Source organism: Cotesia typhae, unplaced genomic scaffold (genome assembly GCF_013202065.1).
Source record: "Cotesia typhae breed Kobodo isofemale line unplaced genomic scaffold, CoteBio_Ctyphae contig_56, whole genome shotgun sequence".
NCBI lineage: Eukaryota > Metazoa > Arthropoda > Insecta > Hymenoptera > Braconidae > Cotesia > Cotesia typhae.
In genome coordinates this window covers 168,232-195,887 of record NW_027423760.1, presented here as the reverse complement: position 1 = coordinate 195,887, position 27,656 = coordinate 168,232, and the positions used below count along the sequence as shown (strand labels likewise).

The window sequence follows — 27,656 nt, the reverse complement described above, 5'->3', positions numbered from 1 at the left end:
CAACTTCTGTTGTATCTTCTTCCTCTCAGGTACCAGAGAGCTCTGCCGAATTAGTCATTTCGGGTATTCCCGATTCGGTAGCGAATAACCTAACACCAGATGATATTTGTACAGCTGTCCTAACGAATTTGAGTTTGTCAAATCTAACTGGCTGCATCTTAAATGCTCGTAAATTTGAGAACAAAAACAAGCAAGTGCGAGATCAAACTAGGCCTGCCTCTCACTCTTATATAATTTCAATGATGTCGATTCAAGCTCGTAACTTTGTTGTCAACAAGAAGCGTCAATCTGGCAATCTTCTGGTAAAGAAGGTTTTTTCTACTCAAGTCGATGCTGCATTCAAGGGATCTATTTATGTTAATGAATTTTTTCTACCAGAACCCCATCGACTTTTACTCAAAACTAAGGAGAAGGCTAAAACTGCTAAATTCAAGTTTGTTTGGGCGAGAAATGGGCAAATTTTTGCAAAGAAAGATGAGAACTCTGAAAGACTTGTTATAAATTATGAATCTGATCTTATGAAACTTGATTAACGCTTAGACGATTCAACAAATAATTCTCCTAATAACTTAGCTCCAACATTAAATATACTCAGTTTAAACATAAATAGTGTTATTGGTCACTTAGCTCAGTTTTTAACTTTAGTTAGTGATACAAAACCTGACATTATTGTACTTGTTGAGACCTGACTCAAACTTTCACTTGATAACAGCATTTTTACACTTGATGATTATTTCATTATCCGAAGGGATCGAGTCCTAAAACATGCTGATTCTGGTCGGTACATTCAGGGAGGTGGTGTTGCATGCCTAGTACATAAATCCTTAAAAACCAAAGTGCTTCACATCTCAACTTCTGACTACTTAAATCAACCGGAGTTTCTTATTGTTGACATAACTTTGAATACAGGATCGCATCTTTTATTATCTTGTATCTATCGAAGACCTAAAGGATTACTTCTCAACGAATTCTTTGAAATATTTTCAAGACTCTCTCCAAGTTTTAATAATATCATTATAGCTGGTGATTTGAATTGCAACCTGATAGAGGATAGTTATATTGCAAATCACTTGAAGGATTTCATTGTGGAGTCATCACTGTATTGTGTACCTTATGGTGCTACTTTCCATAAAAGTGACTGTGATTCATGGCTAGATGTGATTCTGTTAGACAATGAAAGTAAGTTAATTTCTCTCTACCTGAGAGAGAAGAACTACCTGATGAGATAGTAAATTCAAGTAGCTTAGAAGTGTTTAAGAACAGAGTTTTTGATCATTTATTAACTTTAGATAGCGAAATAAAAAACTAAACTAATTAACTAAACTAAATAAAAAAAAAAAAAAAAAAAAAAAAGATTTATTAAAGACTATGAAAGACTTTGAAGAACTTTGTAGTTAAAAGGTTATCTGAAGCTATTGTAACAGAGTTATTGGTTGAATCATTTATATTATTTTATATCTCAAATTTTTCAGTAGACTAAGTTTTGTACTTACTGTTACTTATATTTCAATATCTTATGTAATATTTTTGTATTTAATATTGCCATTTGGCCTGTGCATTGGCATTAATAAATTATTAATCAATCAATCAATCAATCTCTCTCTCTCTCTCTCTCTCTCTCTCTCTCTCTCATAGATATATATATTATATCATAATACAGCTAAATATTACATAAATATTATTAACTTGATATTGTTAAATGATTACTGACTTTAATGACTAAAATTAAAATGGTAAATTGGGTCTAATGCAACCTCTCTAAAATTTTACAATGATATCGTTAAATTATTATAAAAAACGGTCGATTTAAGTAAATCTTTATCTATAAATATATAGGAGCTGTTCTATGGATAGATTGACTCATCAAGATATCTCTGGAACTATGAGACCTAAAGACTGGGAATTCGGTAGAAATATTGCTTTTGCTATGTAGAGGTCAGCTTAGAACGGATTTTCAGAAATTCCTTCCCCAAAGGAATTTGCGATGGCGTTAACAATAAAAAATTCCCATTTTTAAACTCTAGCCTATATCGACTACAAATTTGGTAGGAATCTTCTGTAAAAGAATATAGAAATAATCTATAATAGAATTTTACAATATCTCACCTCCACAGTAGGATGTGCCAAAATGTAATTTCCATAAAGAACTTTGTAAAATTGGAATTTTGATTTCCGCTTTTAACAGCAGCGGTGTTTAGGCATTTCCTAAAATATTTCGGGGTAAGAGGATTTATTTGATTTTTACAGAATTTTATTCAGGAGATTCAATTTGGCACTTCTGGCCAAATTTTGAATTTTCAGCGGAAGTGCCCAAACTAAGCTCCTATAAAAAAATTCTATGAAAATCAAATTTATCGTCTCACTTCAAAATATCTCAGGAAATGCACACACACACACACACACACACACACATCCCCTGTTAAAAGCGGAAATCAAAATTCTAATTTTAAAAGGTTCTTACAGAAGTTACATTTTGGCACACCCTACCCGACAGGGTATTGCGGGGGTGGCTATTAACAATGAAAATTTATAATTTTCAATCTATAGCTTCTATCGACTTCAAATTTGGTAGGAATCTTCTGAAAATGTAGTAAAAATAATTTGTAAACGAATTTTGCAATATCTTACCCTTACAGGGGGTGGCAAGGGTGGGTATTAACAATTAAAATTTTTAATTTTTAAGCTGAAGCGCCTATCGACTCCAACATTAGTAGGAATCTTCTGTAAGTGATGCAAAGCTAATTAATGAACGAATTTTACGAAATCCCACTCCAGAGGGGACCGTGGGGGTGGCTGTTAACAATTAAAACTTTAAATTTCCAAGCTGTAGCACCTACATGCTCTAAATTTGGTAGGAATTTTCGATATGTGATGTACAAATAATTCATGAACGAATTTTACTATATCCCACCTTAAAAAAGATTGCGGGGGCGTTAACAATGAAAAATTTCCGTTTGTAATATATAGTTCTTATAGACTTCAAATTTGGTAGCAATCTTCTATATCTGACATAAAAATAATCTATTAGCGGATTTTACGACGAATTACTCTCAACAAAGACTGCGGGGGTGAGTGTTAACAATAAAAAATCTTAAGCTCTAAAACATCGCTTTTAAAAGCTGTAAATTTGGTAGGAATCTTCTATTTATCATGAGATCATCTTAAAACGGATTTAAAAAAATTCTACTTCCGTTAGGGATTGAGGAGGTGGATGTTAAAATATAAAATTTAAATTTCTAAGCTGTAATTTCTACAGACTCCAAATTTAGTAGAAATCTTCGTGTATAAGGTATAGTTCAGCTGAGAATGGATTTTCTCGAATTCTAATCCCAAAAGGAATTACGGGGGCGTGAACCATGAAAATTTACCATTTTCAAACAATACCATGGAAAAAATGATCAGACCTGACCATGCCTGTTCATGTATGATCAGGCCTGAAATTCTACCTGATAAGAAATGTTAATGTATGATCAGGTCTGAAATTAGACTTGATCAGACCTGTTCATGCCGGCTCATGTCTGCTCATATCTGAAGCGCTAAATACGATCAGGCCTGATCATACCTGTCCTTGTTTGATCATGTCTGATTTCGCGTAGAAAATGATTAAAAAAAATTTTATAGAACTATAGACTGCAGTTCTATTTTTTAAATTTATTTGTTCCATATAACGCATCAATTTCTATCCCTTTGTTAATTTTAAATGGACAACTTTCATTGATTTACTATGATTTTTGACGCAATGATACAAAATTTTTTACTGTGTTCCAGGGAACATGCAAAATACAAGATTTTGAGTAGAAGTTTGAGTTTGATTACGTGAAAATACCAAAATATATCAGTTGATATCGATAGGCGTTAAGTCCTTTCAAGGTGTCTGTTATTATCTTTAGCTACGTCTTGATTCGTTGCAGTAGTATTAAAAATTGCTGAATTGTAGAACACACATATAATTCTTATTTACCTATACGTTTTAAATAAAAAAAAAAACTTTAAAATTAAAAGAAAACAACAAAATTATAATTCTGGAATAAACCTTAAAGAAATTTTTAGGACGAAGTTCCTTACGGCAGGCTTGGAGGAGATAGGGATTTTGCTGCGCGACCGAACTGAAAAAAATGTGATAGTAAAACCGTAAGAAAAAGTCTGTGGAACAAAACCGTTAAATGAGACGTGCGCAGGCGCGACAGTCGTATACACAAGCAAGTAGTGTATACTACCTTTCTCTTTCTTCCTCTTTCTTTTCGTTCTCTCATCCCTTCTCTCTCTATTACCACTCCACCCCGCCAAAGCATGGTATATCGCGTACTTAAAGGTAAAAATGCTTATAGCTAGGGTTAATAGGGATTTGTGGTGAAAGGGCGTATAAAAAAATTTTTTTTGCCATTCGTTTTAAAATTGTCTGAAACGTAAAAATCTGTGAAAAAAAAAAAGTTGGTAACATTCAAATATTTTGAAGTTTCCCACTTTTTTTTTAGCATTGTAATATTTTAAAATTATTACATTTGAATATTTTAAAATTTCTTATTTTTCTTCAGACATTATAATTTCATGATAATTGTTAATGTTTTTAAATTTTATAATAACTATTTCTTAAAATGAAAAGCGAGAAAATAGTCACACGTACTTTATTGTTTTTTGGATATATTTTCTTTTGTAACTTTAAAAAATTGTACAGTTGAGGTTTTACGCCAGTACTACCACAGAAAGTTTTTTTTCACATTTTTAAACTACGAATATGTTCTTTTGTAAACTGGGCCGAAAAAAAATTATACGCCCTTTCACCTTTAGGTCACCAAAATTTTGAATTCTCAAAAGTAAAAGAGCGTATAATTGAAGACAAACGCCCTTTTACCTTTCAAAATTTTTTTTTTTCAATTTTAAGTGTAGAATATGTCTACTATTTAATTGGCAATAAAAGAAAATATGCGCCCTTTTACCTTTGCAAAGGTGACAGGGCGCATAAATTGTTATAAGCCCTTTTACTTTTAGGCACGCGATATACTCATGAATTCATGAACTCATGAATACATGAATACATATTTCTATGTAATTTTATGTTGTCAAACAAAAATAAAGAGACATATTTTGTTATTTTAGTTGATAATTTGAATTACGATTTTTTTTTATTTTACGTAATTTATTATTTCCTAAAATACTGAATTTCCTAAATACTTTCCTGTACTTAAATAAAAACTAATCAGCAAAATTTAAGAGAAAAAAATCAAGAAAACCTACATAAAATTGAGCACAATTTTTTTTTTTGCAAATTGTGTCGAAAGGCTCCACCTGGTTTCCCACGACACCACACCTTTTTGCACGACTCATGATGCGAAGCATCAGAGAGTGCTTTACGATCGAAAAATTTTTTTCGCCTCATTTTGGCGGCTATTTTTCTTATTATAGCCTTGTTAGTTCACGGAATCAAGATATTTTGCATACTATTGTCAAGATAATTTAATGGAGATTAATTCCATACTTTTTAAAAATTGATTTACTGCAACAGAATTTGAAAAAAATACCAAAATAGGTCAAAAAAATTTCCTGTCCGTCATGCGTGAAACCCGGAAACACTGTAACTTGTGAAAAAATCCATTATTTGAGTTAAATTTTTTTTTTTTAATTCTAATCGACGATTGTAGGTCACTGAATGCGAATGATTAATTAATTCAGTGTCGTATAATTGCAATTAATGAAAAACGAAAACTACAAGACTGTATATCTATTAGGGTGATTCAAAAAAAAAGAATATTTTTTTTTTCGTTTGGTACTCTGAAAAATAGGTTCCTAGACACCTCTAAGAAAGCCTCTCCAAGCATGAGTTCTTAATTGTAACGGGAAGGTCCTCCTTCTTACAGTTTTCTATTTTTTCTTATTATCAGATAGAAAAATTTATATCTCGCTTCCAACTACTTGAAAAAATATCTTGTTCCTTAGATTTTGTAGGAAATTGAATGCTCTACAAAAAAGGTCTCTTACGATTTTTTCGTAAACCCAACCGTTTAAAAGATATTAACGGTTAAAGTTTGATTATTTTTGGGAAAATTTTTTATTTCTTATGAATTTTATAACTCAATGAAAAAAAATCATTATGAATGATGAAACTCATAGTTTTGTAGGAAATTTACTGCTCTATAAAAATGGTCTCTTATGATTTTTCGATCAAGTTGAGCGTTTACGAGATATTCATCGTCAAACATCAATGCATATCAATTTTTCTAGTTTTTGATCAATAATTCGAAAAATTTCAATTTATTCTGTGAGTTTCAAGGAAATTTAGACAAATTTGAGTTTTTATTATAAAAGCAACTCCTATAGATGTTTTCTGTTCAAAAATTCATTTGAAAGTTTTTATTCTAATAATATTTTTTTAAATTTTATCTTTAATAATTTAAAATCTTAATCGCGTTGTCATTTATTATTATGAAATTTGTTCAGTGCGTATTTTTAAATTGTTTTTCACAAAATATACATAAAATTTTCGTTCGAGGGGATTTTTGTTTTGAATTCCATTTCTTCTTCTGTTTGTCTTCTGAAACTAACGCCATCTATGTTTTTTACTCTCAACTATCTTCAGTATCTACCCATTTAATACCGTATTTTCAGTGTTCCTAAAACTGATCATCTTGAATACGTAATAAAATAATTCATTTTAAATAAGTCTTATAATCATCACATAAATTTATTTATCATCAATTAACCTACAATGAATAAAGAAATACGTTTTATCGGAATACCTCTACAAAGAATTTCGGAACGTAAGTTACCAAAAGTGAAAGAGGTTATGCGTGTGTTTTTCTACCAACTTAAAATTTTAAAGTATTCAATCAAACAAAGTGCTAAAAATTCAATTGACCAAGTTATTGAACTGTGGAGAAAAAATTAGATTCCAACTAGTGGAGCTCCTAATGCAGTCAAAAAATTTCTTCGCTATCACAGTCAATGGTTAAAATTACAAAAAATTTCGATAAAAAGAATTCAGCGCAAAACCAAAAGGAAATGAAATTTCAGACTGATCTTGAACAATTATTCGACATTGTGAGCGAAAAATCCTTAAAAGTGCTTGATGATAATATTAGAAAGTTGTATTTGGATCAAAAATTCGGTACCCATAAAGAGATTCTTTCTAATAATGTACCTGTATCAAACTTAACCACAACTATGATGGGAATAGATGAGAGTAGTAAGTATCTGAGATATTTAATTATTATAAAGTCAGGTAGTAGTGTAACTTTTCATAGATGACTAGATGACATTTGACTAGACAATTTTTGGAGTCCTTTCTTAATTATTTGTCATCAAAATGAATAAATTCTATACATTTTCTTCGTTTAATTTATAAAACAGATCTTATTCCAGACTTAGATTAACCGTCTACCAGTCATGCGATTGTTCCAAGTGAAAAATCAGAGTCGTTCTCTACGTATACATTAAGTGGAGTTACAAATTTTGGATCTGATTCAGAGTATGAACCTCCAATTCCGACAAAACGAGCAAAACTTGATGTCTTAACTCCTGAAGTCATTTTTGGACTCGACCGAGCTAATGTCAGCAGTAGAAATGCGATGTTTATTATTGCTCCGGTTTTACTAGCAGTAGGTATTAAAATTGAAGATACAACGCTCAGTTATAGTTCAATTCAACGAGCTCGTATGCTTCAAAGAGAAGACATTGCTAAAGGACTTAATGACAACTTTAAGACACACGATAAATACGTTGTGCATTGGGACGGAAAAATGCTGAATGACCTTGTTGGATCAAAATCTGTGGAACAGATTATGATTTATTTTAACTGCAGTTATTTATTTTAACTGCAGCTACCAGTTATTTTAACTGCATTTGGTACCGAACAATTACTTGGGGTTCCAAAAATGAATTCTGGGACGGCAGACAATCAAACATCAGCCATTTTATCGACATTGAGTGAATGGGGTATTACTAATTATGTTAAGGCGATGTGTTTTGACACGACGGCAGTTAATACAGGTAACTTATCAATGATAATTTAATCTAAAAAATATTTAATTATTAACGTTCTAGTTTAATTTTTATTGCTTACTGAATTTCACTTTTGAAATTATTGAGAATTATTTACTCATTTGGATTTTAAATATAATCTACAATTTGTTGAAAATATTAAATTTAACGATAGTTATCTATTTTCTTTATACAGGAATTCATAACGGTACATGTAAGGCAATTGAAAAGACTTTGAGAAGAGAGTTAATCTAGTTACCATGTCGTCACCACATTTTTGAGATCATATTGAGAAGTGCATTTGAAGTATATTGGCCTGTGTCATCTGGGCCAAACGTACCAATGTTCGGAAGATTTAAAAAATCATGGGATGAAATAAATAAAACAAATTATAAATCTGGAATTGAAGATACTGTTGTTGCTGATATCATTTTGGATAAAAAAATGAAATATCTAGTTTAATTGCACAATCCTTACAGGTATGATTTAACTGCGATTTTAAGAAAAAAATTTTCTTGTTTTTGACAAATTTTTAATTGTTTTTGATAGTTACTACAACCCCGAGATGACTATAAAGAATTGTTGGAATTGTCGTTGATTTTCCTTGGAAATGCCTCAAGAAGAAATTTTTTCAAACGTCCTGGTGCAATTCATCATGCTAGGTGGATGGCGAAGGCAATTTACAGTTTAAAAATGTTTCTATTCAGAAATGAATTTAAACTTTCTAATAAAGAATTGGACGGTCTTCGGCAAATTTGTATATTTATAGTTACACTGTATTTAAAAGCTTGGTTTTCATCAACTTCTGCAACAACTGCTGCTAATCATGACTTGCAGTTTTTGAAAAATTTATTCGAGTACAAAAATATCAATTCATTGATTTCTTCAGCAACTTGTGAAAAAATGATTTTGCATTTATGGTATTTAAGTGATGAACTTGCCATTTTATCATTATTTGACGATACCGTTTCATTGGAAGTAAAAAAATATTGTTGGAGCTGTTAATACTCGTAACGGTACAGATTCTAAAGCTAAAAATTTATAATTGATAAAAACGATTTGAATTCATTAACGCAAAAAGTCTGAGTGACTTTGTTTCTAAAAAGTCTTTAAATCTCTTTAAAATCTTTGATTTACCATATGACTTCCTTGATAAAGATATTGAATCGTGGCCTACTAATGACAGTTACATTGAAAATAAAGAATACTTTAACCAATTGAAAGTTGTTAATGATTCAGCAGAACGAGCTGTTGCATTAGTTAGTGAGTATAATCAATGCTTGACAAAAATGAAGAGCAATTCCAATACTTATTGCAAATTATCAAAGAACATCGAAAAAACTACCCAAACTGCAATAGAGGAAATTATTTACAGTAAAAGTGTACCGTTATGTTGAAAATATTGAAAATTATATGGCAGTTGATAATTAAATAAATAAATTCTTCGATAAAAAAGTGAAACACATGTGAAACACACTAAATTGAATTATATATTTAAAAAAATGCACTAATTTTTTGTTTTAATGTAATCAAACATGTCCAAGACTAAAAAAACTAATTAAAAAAATAGTTCATAACATATTTCTATTCATAGAAACTCAAATTTGTCTAAATTTCCTTGAAACTCACAGAATAAATTGAAATTTTTCGAATTATTGATCAAAAACTAGAAAAATTGATATGCATTGATGTTTGACGATGAATATCTCGTAAACGCTCAACTTGATCGAAAAATCATAAGAGACCATTTTTATAGAGCAGTAAATTTCCTACAAAACTATGAGTTTCATCATTCATAATGATTTTTTTCATTGAGTTATAAAATTCATAAGAAATAAAAAATTTTCCCAAAAATAATCAAACTTTAACCGTTAATATCTTTTAAACGGTTGGGTTTACGAAAAAATCGTAAGAGACCTTTTTTGTAGAGCATTCAATTTCCTACAAAATCTAAGGAACAAGATATTTTTTCAAGTAGTTGGAAGCGAGATATAAATTTTTCTATCTGATAATAAGAAAAAATAGAAAACTGTAAGAAGGAGGACCTTCCCGTTACAATTAAGAACTCATGCTTGGAGAGGCTTTCTTAGAGGTGTCTAGGAACCTATTTTTCAGAGTACCAAACGAAAAAAAAAATATTCTTTTTTTTTGAATCACCCTAATATATATCCATGTAAAATTAACATGGATGGTGATATATCTATATCTATAGATATGACGTACATTTTGTTCCACCAGGGGCGCCTGTGCATCACTTTTCTAGTACAGCTGTGATTTTAAAAATTTTTTTTTTCTTTTTATTTTGCACGACTCATGTGTTTTTTTTTTTTTCGTGATTTTCGTTGTTTATTGACAAATAATGGGATAGCTATTTTTTTTTTTTTTTATATTTCATAATTAAATGAGCATTATGAGTCGTGCACTTTTAGATTTTCCAAACTTTTTTTTTTCTATTACTGTGCATAGAGCCACATGTTAATTGAGCGAAAAAAATACATAGCCGTTCCAAATAAATCACTCTAATATATAATTAATTATTAATAATTAATAAATTAGGTATAGTTAACTGCGTTAACAGTAAGGATAATTAACGTATAAAATTTAAATTACTTGAAGTAGTTTGAAAGATGTCTCCAAGTAAATTTACATTCTCTAAATACAATTCCTATAGATATAAAATTTGATAGAATCATAGATAACAACAAACTTTAAGTGAGGCCAATTTCAACTTTACTTATGAGACTCGCAATTACTTTAACTGAAACTTTCAATGCTTATTTCAATTTTTTTGTATGTTAATTATTATTCATTTTTGAAAGGAAACCACGGAAATGTTATAGTGATTGCACATTAGGGTGTCCGTTATTTCCCAAGTTTATTTTTTTTTGCTGCCGCTCCCTGAAGTTTTAGTTTTTACCCTAAAAAAAATTATCCAACGTAAAAAAGCTCTTAATTTTCAAGTTCAACCGTGCCCATGTCATGTTACTTTTCCCATTTAAATAACATGGGATTTTTGTACTTTTTGCATTTTATTTTTTATCTCCGAAGCAAATGAACGTACAGCTTTGATAAAGAAATATTCTAATACAAAATTTTGCGCTCTACAAAAAAGGTCTCTTTGGTTTTTTTGCTAAAATCATTTCTTTAAAAGTTATACGCAGTTAAAGTCATGTTCATCATTTTGATCATAATTATTTTAGTTTTATCGAAGTTTTCTGTGATATAATTATAATACTCACTTATAATTGTCATAAAAATTTTATTGAATAATCTTATCAGTTACAATAAGCATCCTTGTATTCTCGTACAACTTGTATTAAATACTGTTTTTGGTCTTCTTTCGTAGTCAAAATGTTAATGTAATCTTGAGTTAACTTGAACTGCTCTTTCAGCTACATCATTAACAACTTGCAGATTATTCACAACATTCAAACCTTCTAAGTAATCATCATTAGTTGACCATGTTTCAACATCAAACTCTAAAAAATTTTTGTTTATGTTGAATCGATCAAAAAACTTTCTCGAATTAGAATTAATAAAAAAGTCAATATCTTTTTTTTATATGTTGATAATTTCACTGTCTGAGTTTACTACGTAGCGTTTAGGGGAATCAAAATCCATATTTTCATGGCATTTTAATGCTTCAATCATTTTACGTTTCATGGGAATTGGTATAGTTGGATCAAAAAAAGCTAGAGCAGCAGCTTCAGCATTTAAATACCACAAATGATTTTTAAATTTGTGTAAGACCGCTTCAGAAAGTTTTTTATCAATCGTCTTATATTGATATACAGTTTTTACAAAATTTAAGTCTTGAGATGGAGCCGATGCTGCAAGAGGTACCGTAAACCAAAATGGCACGTAAACAAATACTATGAATAAACAAATGTCGAAGAGACTTCGTTGTATTTCAGGATCCACCTCAAAAATGTCCCGGAAAATGTATATTTTGAGAGAATAGATCGCTTTTGACATCCAGCGAGCATGGTGAAAGGCTCCTGGCTTATAAAATTTTATTTTATCAGTTTCCATCGTACCTAGAAAAATTTGACACAACTCCAAAAGCTCTTTATAATCATCGCGAGGTAAAATTTCACTTAAAAAATTTTTGATCGTCTCATTTGTTTTTCCAACTTTTGTAAACAATTTCTTAGGAATTTTATTTCCTGTTAGACCATTTTTATATTTAGTTTGATCAACTTGATTCCAATTTTCTTGAAATTTTTTAAATAGAGGGACGTTTGGCCCATCAGTTCCCGAAATTTTTGTCACAAAAACACAATTCAAGACCAATTCGTAGATGTGATGCCTACAAGATAAATACAAAAGATCTTTTTGTAACAACTGCTCTAAATTGATTGCCGCTCCATTTCGATTACCAAGATTTGAAGCAATAGTGTCGCAACAAATTGCTTGGACATTTTCAGATAACCCCCATTCTTGTATACTCTTGAAAATTTCCTGAGCCTGAGTAATTCCTCTTCCATCCGGTAATGCTGGCACGTTTAATATTCTTTCAACAGTCGTGCTTCGAATTATTATAGGTACTCGGTCAACCTTTTTACAAGATAGTCCATCAGGTATTAATTTTCCATCCCAATGAACCACTGCAGCTCCAACCTCAGCGTCACCAAATAACTTTTTCATTCGTTCAGCAGCGTCTTTCCGAATTTTTGACCTAAGTTCATTAAACGAAGTCTTGTTTAGAATTAAATTATCAGTATCTACTCCCAGAGCCACCACTACAGCTGATATTATTCTCACGAAATTTCTGTAAGAAATCTTACAATTGTCAAGAATAGTAACAACATGTTCCGTTAGGATATTTATTGTTCCTCTCTCATTTTTCACTTCATAATTTCGTCCCTGTGCTTCAAACATTGAGGATGCGCTTTGCAACGACATTGATGTCGATGTTTCGCCACTTAATGGTTGCTCCGATGTACTTTTTGCACCCGGTGGTAAAGTTAGGTCTAAAAATTAAGTACAAAATAGTTATATAGTAAATTTTGTTTCATTGAATCAATTACTCATTACATTTTTCATAAAATAAGATTTTCATACATAAAATAATTTAATTTATCGAGAGGTACAATCAAGCACTTGAATTAATTACCTGAATCTGAACGAAGTATATCCAAGAGTGTTGAGTCGACATTATCAGATGTTGATCGAGCTTTATCAATAGATTGAGATGGACTAGAATCAATATCTTCTTCAGAAACAAGTTTTTCTAAAATTAATAATAAAATTAGTAACCTACAAGGAATTCTAACTTTCAATCATTGCATTTATTAATCATCAACTTACTAGGTGACTGAAAAAAATGATCACTTTGCTTAAAAACGTGTAAGTGATACTTTCTTTCTGTTCTTTGATCATGTAAAAAATCTGCCGTGGCACTATCAGTTGTATTTTGAGTATCGCCATGAGCTATATCAAATAATTTTTCAAGACATTCGGAAAACTTAAGCTCGCGATCTTGGTTTTTGTATTTTTGTAAATTTCTGTACGTGATATGGAGATTTTCTAATTTTTTTATACATCGATCTTTTTTTTGTACTGGAATCCCAGCTCTGCTCCAAAATTAGCACACTTCTTCTACAACTACTGAGTAACTGGCTGTAAGTGTTTTACTTTCTTGTCTGGTATGATAATATAATAATTTTAGAACTTGTTTATTGGTTGGTAATTTATGACCGCTAATCGTGTCACTCGTTTCACCCAACAGAAACATTTTATCACGTAGAGTCACTGATTGATTCATTTTTATTTAATTAATTAAGTTAATAAATTCATTAAGATAATTAATTTTAAGTTAAATAAGGATTTAATTGTTTATATTAGAAAATTTGTATGCTGAGTGTAACTGGTAAAGGTTAGAGTCGTAGAATTTGTTGATTTAATAAATTTTATAACTGAATCTAACACTTTTTACTACACGTATAAATGTATTAAAATAAAATCACTAAATGATTTAATTCGAAAATAGTTATAATTAATAAAAAAATTACTCAAAATTTGCTTCTTCTTTTTAATTAAAACACATGTTTACAAACACCGAAAGATAGAGAAACAATAACCTTAAACTATAATGTTGATCTATCGATAATAGATGGCGCAATATTAGTGTTTCACACTAAAGTTGGTAATTGGCTATATTGGTTTACACCAACGCCGTGTATATTATTTTTTCTAATAAAAAAAAAATAAAGTTGGTAAAGGAATATCGCTTTATCGAAAAAAATACGGATCTTGATCCTTTTTTAGTCAAAATTAAAAGGCGCAATTAGAATTTGCCAGAAATGATAGAAAAATTTGATTATAAATTATTCGCATAACTTTAACTGCGTATAACTTTTAAAGGAATGATTTTAGCGAAAAAACCAAAGAGACCTTTTTTATAGAGCGTAAAATTTTGTATTAGAATATTTCTTTATCAAAGCTGTAGGTTCATTTGCTTCGGAGATAAAAAAATAAAATGCAAAAAGTACAAAAATCCCATGTTATTTAAATGGGAAAAGTAACATGACACGGGCACGGTTGAACTTGAAAATTAAGAGCTTTTTTAAGTTGGATAATTTTTTTTAGGGTAAAAACTAAAACTTCAGGGGGCGGCAGCAAAAAAATCAACTTGGGAAATAACGGACACCCTAATATATATATATATATATATATATATATATATATATATATATATATATATATATATATATATATATATATATATATATATATATATATATATTTTTTAATTATGACATGAGACCGGCTATAATAGACAGCTTATTAAAATAATCTACCTGAGAAAAAATGAAAGCAATAACGTTACTGTTGTTGTTAAAATATCATATTTAAACAACGTAAAACTTTTATTGTACAGTATTAATTAACAATCACAGTGATATATCAGCGTACAATAATTGAAATTTTTTTCAATCTAGTAAAAACGTTCAACTAATCGTGAAGCATTCGATGTACACAAATGAATATACTTACATCAAAGATTGCCATTTTTTCTTCTACAGATTTATCTGAAAAACAAAAAATTTTATTATTATTTGTATAATTAAAAATCTGTAAATTTAATTCATAATAAATGTTAGAAATTGTTAGTACAAAAATAGAGTATCATAAAATGACCGTGAAAAAATTGAAAATAAGAAATAAGAATATTAATAATCTAATCGAGAAGTGAGTTTTCTGCGAAAAATCGATCCGAGCCTCTTAAAAATATGCCGATTGGTGCATTGGATTCAGGATTTAATTCTGAGAAAGAAGTATTTTTTAATTTATCCGCCATCGGAAATTTCATTTGCTATAAACAAAAAACAAAAAGAAAAGAAGGTGGTCTCCATTTTGTAGTTATAACTTTAAAAATATTAAAGATATCTTAATATAAAGAAATTTGAAAAAATATTGTAAAAGAGGAGAAAATGTTAGTAAAATAAATCTCAACTCCCGGAATTGTAGCTCCATTATTATGACGATTTTAATTTAACGTTGAAAATTGGGCTCCACGCAGCTGTTTCGGTGCCAAAGTGTTGCCGCTAAGCAAAGTATGCATCACAAAATAATTTTTTTATAACATTCAATATTAATTTAACAATCTGAATAAATTATAGTGTCATCTGGACACTTGAAGGAATGTAGCCTCGCAGAAAATAAATTTTTAGCTTGATTTTTGTTCAAGTTATTTAATTGTTAATTAACTATTTTTTCGTAGGCTTGAGTTTTCATAAAATCTCTTATAGAAGTTTAAAAAATGTGTCTATATATTTGTTTTCTTTTGGGAGCTTTCATTTTATAAATAATGAACAAGACCGCGTAATAAAAGTTTATAAAAATTTTTTCATTTGTTTATAATGATTTTTCAAAATTATCAAAAATAGAAATATCTGGTAAATATAAAAAAAAAAATTTTTCCTAAATTTGTAATTTTGGTTGTTTTTGTATCAATTTGTATCAATATATTGCGTTTAGCAGTTTGGTTACAAATTTTTTAACGTAAATTGTTTAAAAATTTGTTATAGACAAATAAATAAGATGAATATTTTTGAAGAATTTTTTTTGTCATTTTATTGTCTTAATGAAATTATGATTTTTGTTATACTCGTTCCAAAAGTTCAACTTTTGAGCGCTGGATGGCGTCCGTAAAGGGACTCTTTTCTAGAGACTACCATACCGTCTTTTTTTCACGGCCTAAGCCGTGAAGTTATACCCCCCCTTTTTTTTTTACGAACTTTTCGAGTATCCTCAGACGAAAAAGAGAGAGATTGTAAAAAAAAAAGTCACATTCTAGTGTACCGATGGATGATTTTGAGTAAATTTTAAACAGTTACTATTGAGTGGCACTAATTATTTCTCTGCTGGCAGTTTAATAGGAAGCGGACTTAATGTTGATAAAAAAACAACCACAGCATCAATAAATATTAATAAAAAGATAATTAATATGAAATTAAGGGTTTTTTGCCCTTGTGAAACTTTACAAAATTTAGATATGTCATTGTTTGTTTCCTATCCCACAAAAGTTGAACTTATGGAGCGATAATAACAAAAAATATTGTACGTCATTCGGCCGTTTAGTGGCGATTTTGACGACTTTTTTTCGACATTCGTTTTAATCTTTTTGACGCGAATGTTCGAAAATGAGCGTAAATTTCCGACCTCGGCTACGCTTCGGACGTTAAAAATACGCCCGTTTCTAACCTTCCCGCCACAAACCTTAAGCTCATATCGAAATATCGTCGCTGTCAGAAAACCGCCACTTCACAGCCTTATGACATAAATATCTATTTTAAATAAAAAATTTTTTCTTAACAAAATTTATTAATTGCTTATAATTGTTTTTTTTATTTATCCACCATTGAAATTATTTGTTGAGAAGTAATTTTTTTTTAAAACCATCATTTACAATTCCCAATATAATAATAAAAAAATTTTTTTTTTTTAATTTTCATTGTTAATTTTATAAACAATTTGTTATAAACAAATTTCCATTTTCGTTTTATTTTTTTTTCCGTGGATTCAAAATATACAAATTGAGCCATGTGCATGAAAGTTGTAAAAAAATTTTTTTTCAATTTTTTATTGAATTTCAAAATGATTTACCTCATCAAAACTGAAGCAGTCAACTATTTTATCAACTTATAAATTGTTGTAACTTCTAAACTATTGATGATACGATCTTTGACATTCAGGACGATCTTTCAGACAATTTAATGATAAACATAATCAATTTTTTATTTTATTGACACATTTATATTCACACACACAAAAGATTATTACATGTAGATATTTTAGTCTGGAAATCTATCTTCGCCAAACACAGGTAAGTATTTTCGTTCTTTTTTACGTAAGTCTGATTGAAAAATTGTATGAAGTTCATTCAATTCTGTAAATGCCTTCCAGGCTGTTTTTACTTTGACGAATGTCAAGTAATAAATTGAAAATTCCAAAATTGAAAGAAAACAGCAAGATCAACCTAAATTATTAGCGTCAGGTAAGAAAATAAGAACAATAAAATCCAGAAAATGTACCCTTAACCGTGTAATAATTTTTTTCTCTTCATTTTTTGTTTATAAGAAATGAAATTTTTAATGGCGGATAAATTAAAAAAGACTTCTTTCTCAGAGTTAAATTCTGGATCTAATGCACCAATCGCCATATTTTTAAGAGACTCGGATCGATTTAATGCAGAAAACTCACTTCTCGACTAGACTAATAGAAAAAAAGGATAATTAGAGCCAAGTAAAATACGCGCGCGCGCGCGCGCGTGTGTGTGTGTGTGTGTGTGTGTGTGTGTGTGTGTGTGTGGGTGTGTTTTCTTGTTATTCCGTCAAACTAAAAAAAAAAAAAAAACGAATTTTTTTTTCGCGCAGGCGCGTCTGGTGTAACTTGAGTATATGCAAGAAATTTACATGGAAATACAAAATTTCTATACTGTCAAAAAAAATAGTCTTTTTTTTTAAAATGTGAGTAACTTATATTTAAAAAATGTCATTGAAATATGACACATATCGATCGATGAGTCAAAATTTTATGTAACTCTATCCAAAATTGCTAATTTATAGAAAATTTTTGACAAGAAATATAAACAATAAAAGATTAAAAAACGGGGTTGTTTTGGGGTCTCAAAATTCGCATCAACGTTAGACTTCCGTACAATCGTAAATTCAAATTTTTTGTTTACGCTGAATTTTTTGGTGATCAGTTGAATCTTCTTAAACACAATGATGAAAAAAAATTTTTGTTTTTTCTATAAATTATTTTCATAATTTATAAATAATGGTCACTCACTATCTTTTGATCAAATAGAGATAGAAATTTGATTCGAATTAGCATTTATAGAGGGTAAAATATTGGAATTACGCGTGAATTATGAAATTCGTCGCTATCAAATTTTCTAATTTATTTAATTTTTCAAATTTGAGACAAGTGTTTATGGCTTCTGTTAATCAGAAGCGATTACAATGATATTCTATTGTCATTCCTTTTGTGAAAAGGCTTACGAGTCATAAAAATTCGGACGCTTTACCTGAGTGGTAACAGAACTCACAATTTTTTGTTTTTATACAAAAATGATATAATTATATCATTATAACAAAAGTATTTGTTTCGACAACTATCGTTGAATTAATCACATTAACTATCATTCTCACTATTAGAGTCACTTTCATCGCTTTCATTAACTCTAATTATTATCGGTTCGATTTCGCGATCCATATTGATGCACGTCCTTCTTGCTTTAGCCTATTCTTTTTCTGCATGTTCAATCCAATCCCATAATAAAATTGAGATGAAATGTATGTGACATCAAACTATTCGTAACGTGATTGGTCAAATATATCATAAGCATGAAAATATATGTAAACCCTAAACTCAAGCGCGCGCGTAAATTTGAATTCTGGTCAGATCATAATGAAGGTGGAATATTTTCTATGGCATTCGTACATAATTTTAGAACATCATTGATTTTAAAAGTGGAATTATTTTTAGCTACATCATTTTTAACGTAAGCCCATATAAGTTCAATGGGATTGTTGTAAATTATAACTACATTGATGCATAAAAATAAATAGTTTCTCCGATTCAAGATAAGCTTATGAGTGATAAACATGGATTTTCGACTTATAAATGTTCTTATAATATTTTTTCGACATAAGACTTATTTTCCAGGTAGTACAATTTCGAAAGGAAAGATAAAAGTATCTTATTTTACAGTAACTAAAAATTGTTATTGTGTACGATATTAAAAATTCATTAAGTAATTGTAGAGATAACGCCAAAGTCTTGATGAAAATTATTTAAAAATATTCTAATATTATTGATAAATTAAAAAAAAATATCAATTTTTTTGTAATATTCTATAAATTATTTTTGTTATTAAAAATTTAGCTGGCTACTTCGTGAATTCAACTTACTAAGGTAAAAGCCCCAATTATTGACAGGGGTCTAAATATTGACACTCTAAATTATTTTTAAATATATTTGATTATCTGTGATAAGAATAACTATCATATAAATTTTAATTAAATTCTAATTAACTAAAAAATTGAAAAAAATTACCGTCATTTCAAAATATTAAATATTAATTATTAAAAAAAAAATAAAGTTAGCACCAGTTCATCAAACCAGCTTACAAGCGTCTATTTTCTTAACAACTTTGGTTAGAAAAGCATTTTTTTTAAATGCCGAGTTGAAATTAATTTCTACATCTAATTATATGATCTTTTTTTTTTTTTTTTAATTAACAATATATGAAAAATTTATAAAATTGAATAATCAAAATTAATTGTATACTTTATAATATTTAAATAATGGGTATCAATAACTAGTTCATAATTTTTAAGTTGAATCTCATATTGACAGCCAGTCGACAGCGCTATGACGCCTTTTTTTTACTTTTACCTAAAAAATTTACTGTAAGAGTTTGAACTCTTCTGATTCAATAAATTATTTTTAAATAAATTTTTATATTTTTAATAGTAATTAATCATTTACGGAAATTATTATTAATAAACGTTAATAATATTGATTACTTAAAAATAAGTTTCGATAAATAAGAATAAGCAGATGATTCGACGCTTGCGCAGTATAGGTGTCAATAATTGGGGCTAAGGTATGTCAATAATTAGATCAATCAGTTTTTTAACCTGTCAATAATTGGTGTATCCGGATAATCTATTTAATTATTTTAAATTAATTAGTAAATATCACTGATTATTATTTAAAAAAAAAAATTAGTAAAACGGTTGACCCTACAGGCCATCCCTGCAACTTCCCGCTGGTTCCATATTTAAGCGCTCAAAATTGCACTTATTACGTTTTTGAGCTCTTCGAGCTCAAAAATATAATTTTCGTGTCCTTTTGAGCTCTCCGAGCTCAAAGAGATAGCTTTTCTAGGCTTTTGAGCTCAAAAGTCTGATAAAAATTTAATAAAACACTATTTTTGAATTTTCAAATCGCAATAACTTTTGACTGAATGCACCGATTCTTACGTTCTTGGCGGCAATCGACGCGGTTTTTATGGCCCCAAAAAGAACTTTTAAGTTCGAATTGATCGATCTAGGAATTTCGAAATAATCCGAAAAAACACTTTTTTTGGTTTTCTTTCGACAACGATAACTCACGCACGAATCAACCGATGTTAATTTTCAAAACGGCATTCGATGTGGTTTTTCAAGGTTAAGAGCTGATTAGATTTTGGAGTTGATCGAAAAAGCCGTTTAAAAGTTATTCCAAAAAAACCACATTAAAAAATAAAATTTTTCTTAATTTTTTGGGGTTTTTTTGATTTTTCTCAAAATCTATCGGTCCGAATCAGTTCAAATTTTCAGGAAATCTAAGTTTGATGAAACTCTTTAGAACGCCACTAATTTTGTTCGATTCGGTCGAGCCGTTCAAAAGTTATAAGCGGGTCACACACACACACGCGCGCGCGCACACACAGAGACGGAGTGACACCCTCTCAGGAATAGTCAGGGAAGCTTCCTAGGACCTCAAAACGTCGAGATCTGATGAAAACTCGATTTTTTCAAAACGGGGTAAAACCAATAACTTCCCGATTTTTTGAAAATCATTGATTTTCTTAGCGGGAAGTTAAAAAATTGATGAGTTAAAACATTACTTAAGACATTAACACAAAGAAAATTCAACGATATTGACATTTGATTGGTTAAAAAAAATGAAATCATAATTTTGTCTCTTATGGTGTCAATAATTGGGGCTTTTACCTAATTTATTTTTGTACCTTCTGTGTAAGAAAGAAGTATATGAAGATACTATTCTGGGTATATTTGAGTGACTACGCCAATGGAAAAAGGATTAATTACAAAAGGGTCGAAAATCAATAGGGGTCATAAACACTTGTCTCAAATTTGAAAAATTAAATAAATTAGAAAATTTGATAGCGACGAATTTCATAATTCACGCGTAATTCCAATATTTTACCCTCTATAAATGCTAATTCGAAACAAATTTCTATCTCTATTTGATCAAAAGATAGTGAGTGACCATTATTTATAAATTATGAAAATAATTTATAGAAAAAACAAAAATTTTTTTCATCATTGCGTTTAAGAAGATTCAACTGATCACCAAAAAATTCAGCGTAAACAAAAAATTTGAATTTACGATTGTACGGAAGTCTAACGTTGATGCGTATTTTGAGACCCCAAAACAACCCCGTTTTTTAATCTTTTATTGTTTATATTTCTTGTCAAAAATTTTCTATAAATTAGCAATTTTGGATAGAGTTACATAAAATTTTGACTCATCGATCGATATGTGTCATATTTCAATGACATTTTTTTAAATATAAGTTACTCGCATTTTTAAAAAATAGTCTATTCATTTTGACTGTATAGTAGGCACCAAAATACAATTTACATATTATTTCGAGCTCCTCGAGATCAAAGAGATAGCTTTTCTATGCTTTTGAGCTCTTCGAGCTCAAAAGTCTGATCAAAGTTTCAGAGAACAGTATTATTTGAATTTTCAAACCCCAATAATTTTTGATCGAATCAATCGATTTTCACGCGATTGACAGCATTCTACACAGTATATTCAGCCTCATAAAGAATCTTTGAGTTTGAATTGATCAATCTAAGAATTTCGGCATAATTCCGAAAAAATACGTTTTTCGGTTTTCATTCGTTCACGATATTTCTCGAACGAATCTACCGATTTTAACCAAGTTGGCGGCGATCGATGAAATTGTAATTTTTAGCAATTTCAACTTGCCTAAAGAACTTTTTCAAAATTCATCATCAGCTCTTGAACTATACGATCCTTTTAAGTTATTATCGGATATAAGACACTTGAAAAAATGATACTTCAAAAAATTTATTGGTGAGTGCAAGAAGCAAGTAGTTTTAGTGAAGTAGCAGAAATAAATTAGAACATTAAAAACCCACTAGTCAAGCGGCCGTATCAAATTGATGACCACAATTGTGGGGTTTTCGTTATACATTATATAGAGTGTCTTTATAAGAACATTGCACTAAGGGAAGACTTTATTCACTAGATAAACGTTATAAATACTGGCTGAACTACTTCAAAAACCTATGAATTTGCGTGATAAATATGCAATTGTTATGCTAGAGAACTTTTACATGAAAAAAATAATACATGCAAAAACTGTAAGCGTTGGATCCATCTCGAGTGTTGAATTAAAGATCAGTGTAATAACAAAGTAAAAACACAGAAAAAAAAATTTAACAGTACCATATAACAATTGTAACAGTAATAAATTTACTGAACTTAAAAATTAATTTTCAAAAGTATGAAATTACCTCAGCAATTAGATAAAATAAAATTCTAGCTGGATACCTATTTGCCCGTTCCGACGATCCATTTATCCGAAGAGGTAAATTTGTACTGTTCAGAGGGTGAAGTGTACTCAGAATTTTTTAGGAGCTTTTTTAATCTTTAGCTAGAATCTCCAGTTGTTCCAACCGTCAGGGGCGGTTAAAATGATGAAAATAAAATTTGAGGGTGACTCCAAAAAGATGAAATTTTATTTGGCAGAGTAAAGTTTACTCAGAATTTTTTAAAGGCTTTTTTAATTTTTCTAGCTGGAACGTCCAGTAGTTCCGATGCTCGGAGGTAGTTGATATGAGGAGAATAAAGTTCGAGGGTGACTGCAGACAAACTTGAATTTTTTTATTTTGTGGGGTAAAGTATAATCAGAATTTTTTAGGAGCTTTACAAATTTATCAGCTGGAATTTCTAGCAGTTCTGACAATCGGAAAAGGTTTAAATGATGATGATGTGGAAGGAGAATGACTTCGGGTAATCGTTACTATTTTTTTCGAGAATTAAAATGTATCGAACATTATCTAGAAGGATTCAAAATTGACTACGTATACTATATATCTACATATACTAGCGTTTAGCTGACCGGACGCAATTTCAGTTACATGTTTGACGGGAAATTTTTCTTTATATTTTGATATTATTTTTTTTTTTTATTCTTAATCCACCAAATCAGTCTTCGAAAGTAACAGAATTATTCCTCATTAAATTGTTTATTTGATGATGTACAGCTTAGTTAAGTTTCGTGGACTAACGAGAGTGTAACAATAAAAACAGTAATGAAAAAGAGGCAAACAGAATTCTTTGATCACAAAGCACATTCTGATGCTTCGCATTATGAGTCGCGCAATAAACGAAATTATCAATATTATTTTCAATGTAGCAGACGTTATGAATTTCCAAAACTTTTCACACCGCTACTTTTTTTTTATAATACCATTTATAATTTACCAACATTTAATGTTCAAGGACTGAAAATTAAACGAAACATTTCAGAAAAAAAATGTCTAGCTGAATGTTATAAGTGATAGTTTTAGAAACTGACCCAATTCGTAATTTGAAAACTATTTTGAAAGAACACTGTTCAACATTTTTTTCTTTAATCATACCTCTCGAGCATATTTATCGATTTCAAATCTATCCACGGAATTAAACGATGTTTTTCTATGGGCCTAATTTTAAATTTTAAGGCCAGACAGTACTCAATGTATTTCCAAAAATTTTAATTTTTGAAATATCTAAGTGTCAAACAAGTTAGAAATAAAATAGAAGTAAGTTTCTAAAAAAGAACACACGAGTTACTATTGTTCAATCTTTATAACAGTTAACTTAAATCTTTTCTTAAATTATCATTATTAAAATTAATTTTCTGAAAATAAATTTACTACTACCTACCCCTAGCATCTAAGTGTGTCAATTGAAAAAATAAATGCTGCTGTAGATGCTAGGTTCATAATATGAGCTAAAACTGGGCAAGAACTTTTTTTATTTGTTTAGTTATTTAAAATTGATTAAAGACATCGTGAAAATTGTAAAAAAAAATAACCTACAAGTAGGGACAACCCTTATACTAGGCATACATGTATATTTACATGTATATGATATATTCTTGAATAAAACTTGCATGTATACGGGATCTTTAGCTTTAAAAAAATAGACACACATAAAGGTTATGTGCGATAAAATTTTGTTATTTAATAACAAAAAAATAAAGCTTACTGTCATCATCATTGTCAGAATCTTCAATATTCAGGGATGTATCCGGTACTTGATCAGAACAATTGTAATTCGGTTCAATTACTTCAATAACATTGACACTATCACTCGAAGCCATTTTGTATAAAAATTATATTAGCCCCTATCAGTAATTCTTCAAAGAAATTCCATCTAATTCATCACTATCTATTCAACATCAAATAAACAAGATCATCATTGATCAAAATGCTTAATTTTATTAATCACAGTATAATTCAACAATTGTTTTCGAAGGTAAATGAAACGATTGCACTCATTGAAAAGCTACTTATCACATTTGTACTTTTAAATACTCCGGCGATACGAAAGTAATAAATATCTTTTCGATATCAATCTAATAAAAGTCACTACAAAATCAATATCCACCATTTTGTAGCAGAATTGTTGAGGAGAAGCTAAAATAATAGTTTTCTTATTATTTGCAATGTAACATCAATATAAGAATCAAAGGAATGAAAATTCTCAGGTGAGTGACTATTAGTACTTTATCATGCTGGCACAGTAATCTGGTTGTTTTGCGCAAGCGCGCTGATAATTTACCAAATAATCGGTAATCTTCTTTCTTTTCTACCCTTAAACTCCTCTGTAATCAGCGCCATAAATTTATTTCTCCCGTTGTGATTCCTTTGGATGTATCCAGCAGGTGACACTAGCTGCCAGCAAAGCGCGAACTTAAATGTAATCAGGGTTCATTTAAATATTCTTTTAATTTATAATTTAAATAGTGAGATATGTCCAAATTAGAAAGTTTAAATTTTATGTTGAAGAATATTAATATTGATTTTTTTTTAACTTCTCGCTAAGAAAATCAAAGATTTTCAAAAATGGGGGAGTTATTGTTTTCACCCGGTCTTGCCAAAATTAAATTTTCATCAGATCTCGACGTTATAAGGTCACAAAAAGCTTCTCTGACTACCCCCGCGATATTGTACGAAAGCCCGGTAGTGACATGTTATACGAATGATAGTAGGACTGATTTTTTCATCTCGGTGGCGCTAAATGTTTCTTCTTTTGAATAATAATCATAATATATTATGTGAATGTTTTTATGTAGATTTACCTACGCTGTAATTTATATTTATGTATTATATAGGGTGCATTCGTGTTGGACGCTTACGCGCTGTGAGCGCGCTTACATGTCGTTTTCGTCGTTCGACTTGGTGTTGTGAGCGTCAAATAAGTACGCTCATGGCTGAGTTCGTAGCATAGACTTCGCGCTCATAGATGCTCACGCCACAGAGGTAGGGCAGCAAAAACGTGAGCGCCAGTCTTTACTATCTGTCAAAACGAATGCAATTTAAGCATAAGCTAACCAAATTCTATTTATTTCTAAATATTAATTGTTAAATTCTTTACAATCCCGCAAAAATGGCAAGCTCTAGAACACAATTATTTTCTGTTGAGCTAACTGTTCCAGAAAGTCATAAAACATACACAATTACTGTTACGGACGATGAATTAGAGCGACTAGAAACAGGTATATATATCAAATTATTAATTAAAAAGAAATATTCAAGTTTTTCATTACGTTTGGTTGAGGATGAAGTTTTGTTTCTAGTTTGCTTTTCTACACCCTTAAAAGGCTAGAAGGATAGTTCATCATCTATTACTAAGTCTATTTCGTTTTGATTCTTGAAGTAATGAGGGACTAAATGGATTCCGTCAATTGTTATACTATTTAAAAATCTTATTTTTTTTTTGGGTGAAATGTCTTATATTTATTTCAGATGCAACTTTTGCAAGCTTCAAATTACAAGAGGCTAAAGATTTAGAATATGCTCAATTTATTAGCGGTAGGTTTCATAAATATTTTGGGTTTTAATGTACATGAAACTTTTTACATACTCTGAAAAGAATTTTATTGGCATGATAAGTTTAAATTTGTATTAATTCAATTTTTACCTACATAATTGTAAATATTTAGAAACTGACGCAGAAGAAGTTGAAGGTTCGGAATCTAATTTAAATGGCGATGGAAGCATTGATTTACCCGTGAGAAGTCCAAGTGAAGATTCAGGTAATTTTAAACAAGATAATTCAAAATCGATTAATATGCATGTAATTTAACAACCAATTGTTTATAACAGCATTTAAATGGCCTCGTGAAGCTATTCTTTTGCTTCTTGACGAATAACAAAAGCGACAAACTGATTTCAGTAGTGGAAAAATTTCTCAAAAAAAATTGTGGCTGGACATTAGTGCTAAACTGAAATCTCACGGCAATAACATTACAGGACCTCAATGCTTATCTAAATTTTCAGGAATGAAAAAAACTTATAAAAAAATAAAAGACCATAACAATAAGTCTGGAAACTCTGTAAAACATTGGCCGTATTTGACTGTAAGTGTAACTGATTACATTTCCAGAAGAAAATAAATTTTCAAATTTTTAATTTTTTCAGTTAATGGATGATCTGATGGGTGATAAGCCTTTCATTACACCTGTCGCAACTTGCTCTTCTACCGGGAAAAAAAGGACTTTATCCGAAAGTAGTTGTGGAAGTAGCAGTAGTAATGATTTGGATAATGAAGCAAACCGTAAGGATATTTCATTTGTTTTAAGAATTTATGTATACTAATGACAATATAATATTTTCGTTGGCAGAAAAAAAAGCAAAAAGTACCCCTGCGAGTCATTTAATTGCTGCGTTTGAAGAAAGATCGATGAAAAGCGAAGAAAATAAGGAACGTCGGTTCAAAGAATTCATGGTTTTTAAAGCCAAAAAAGCCGAAGAGGCTAATCAGTACAAAAAACGAGCTTTAGATTTATTAGAAAAGCTTGTCAAATCTAACAATTCTTTTTAATGTAATTATGCTAAAGACTATACTTGATTAAGTCAGACTGACTAGTTTCATTACTTAATATTATATGTATATGACTATTTTTATATTTAAATTCTAGAAAATTAAAAATATTTTTTTTTCTACAGAACTCAGTGACTACTTTAAGAATGTAATTTTTAAGTGTTACAAACGTATTATTCAAATTTTAATAAGATAAGGACTTACAATACTCTAAATGACATATATTTTTATTGTTCTGAATAAAATTAAAATAAGTTAAAATAAATTTTATGCTATTAAACATTATAAACTAAGAAAAATTTGTT

General features: G+C 29.7%; 3 protein-coding genes across 21 annotated transcripts in view; 1 reads left to right on the top strand and 2 right to left on the bottom strand.

Annotated features, from left to right (window-relative positions):
• The window catches only part of Pip5k59b (Phosphatidylinositol 4-phosphate 5-kinase 59B), a 337,529-nt gene extending 312,492 nt beyond the window's left edge, over positions 1 to 25,037 (bottom strand). For 9 of the 18 annotated variants that reach the window (XR_012480040.1, XM_074250307.1, XM_074250310.1 and 6 more), the window contains exons 1-2: positions 24,511 to 25,031; positions 14,974 to 15,008 (exon numbers count right to left, since the gene is read on the bottom strand). Coding sequence is in view for 14 of the 18 variants with exons in the window: in XM_074250307.1 (XP_074106408.1) it covers positions 14,974 to 15,008; positions 24,511 to 24,625 (150 nt within the window). In the remaining 4 variants the exon portion in view is untranslated. Of the gene's footprint in view, positions 1 to 14,973; positions 15,009 to 24,510 lie in introns of all 18 variants that reach the window. The other 9 variants (XR_012480042.1, XR_012480044.1, XR_012480043.1 and 6 more) reach the window with 7 other exon arrangements.
• Positions 10,505 to 13,947, bottom strand: LOC141532080 (uncharacterized). The gene is made up of 3 exons (XM_074250255.1): positions 13,285 to 13,947; positions 13,091 to 13,207; positions 10,505 to 12,947 (listed from the first exon to the last, which is right to left on the bottom strand). The coding sequence occupies exon 3, from the start codon at positions 12,877 to 12,879 to the stop codon at positions 11,533 to 11,535; it is 1,347 nt and encodes a 448-aa protein (XP_074106356.1). The 5' UTR covers positions 12,880 to 12,947; positions 13,091 to 13,207; positions 13,285 to 13,947; the 3' UTR covers positions 10,505 to 11,532.
• Positions 25,038 to 25,748: 711 nt separating the features above from the next.
• Positions 25,749 to 27,559, top strand: LOC141532064 (uncharacterized). 2 transcript variants are annotated; one of them, XM_074250225.1, is made up of 5 exons: positions 25,749 to 26,023; positions 26,274 to 26,339; positions 26,471 to 26,563; positions 26,634 to 26,887; positions 26,949 to 27,084. In XM_074250225.1, exons 1-4 carry the CDS (start codon positions 25,915 to 25,917, stop codon positions 26,678 to 26,680), a joined length of 315 nt encoding a protein of 104 aa, XP_074106326.1. In that variant the 5' UTR covers positions 25,749 to 25,914; the 3' UTR covers positions 26,681 to 26,887; positions 26,949 to 27,084. The 2 variants fall into 2 exon arrangements, with proteins under 2 accessions (XP_074106326.1, XP_074106325.1); XM_074250224.1 differs by lacking the exons at positions 25,749 to 26,023; positions 26,274 to 26,339; positions 26,471 to 26,563 and adding an exon at positions 27,152 to 27,559 and having other exon boundaries at positions 26,686 to 26,887.
• Positions 27,560 to 27,656: the final 97 nt, after the last annotated feature.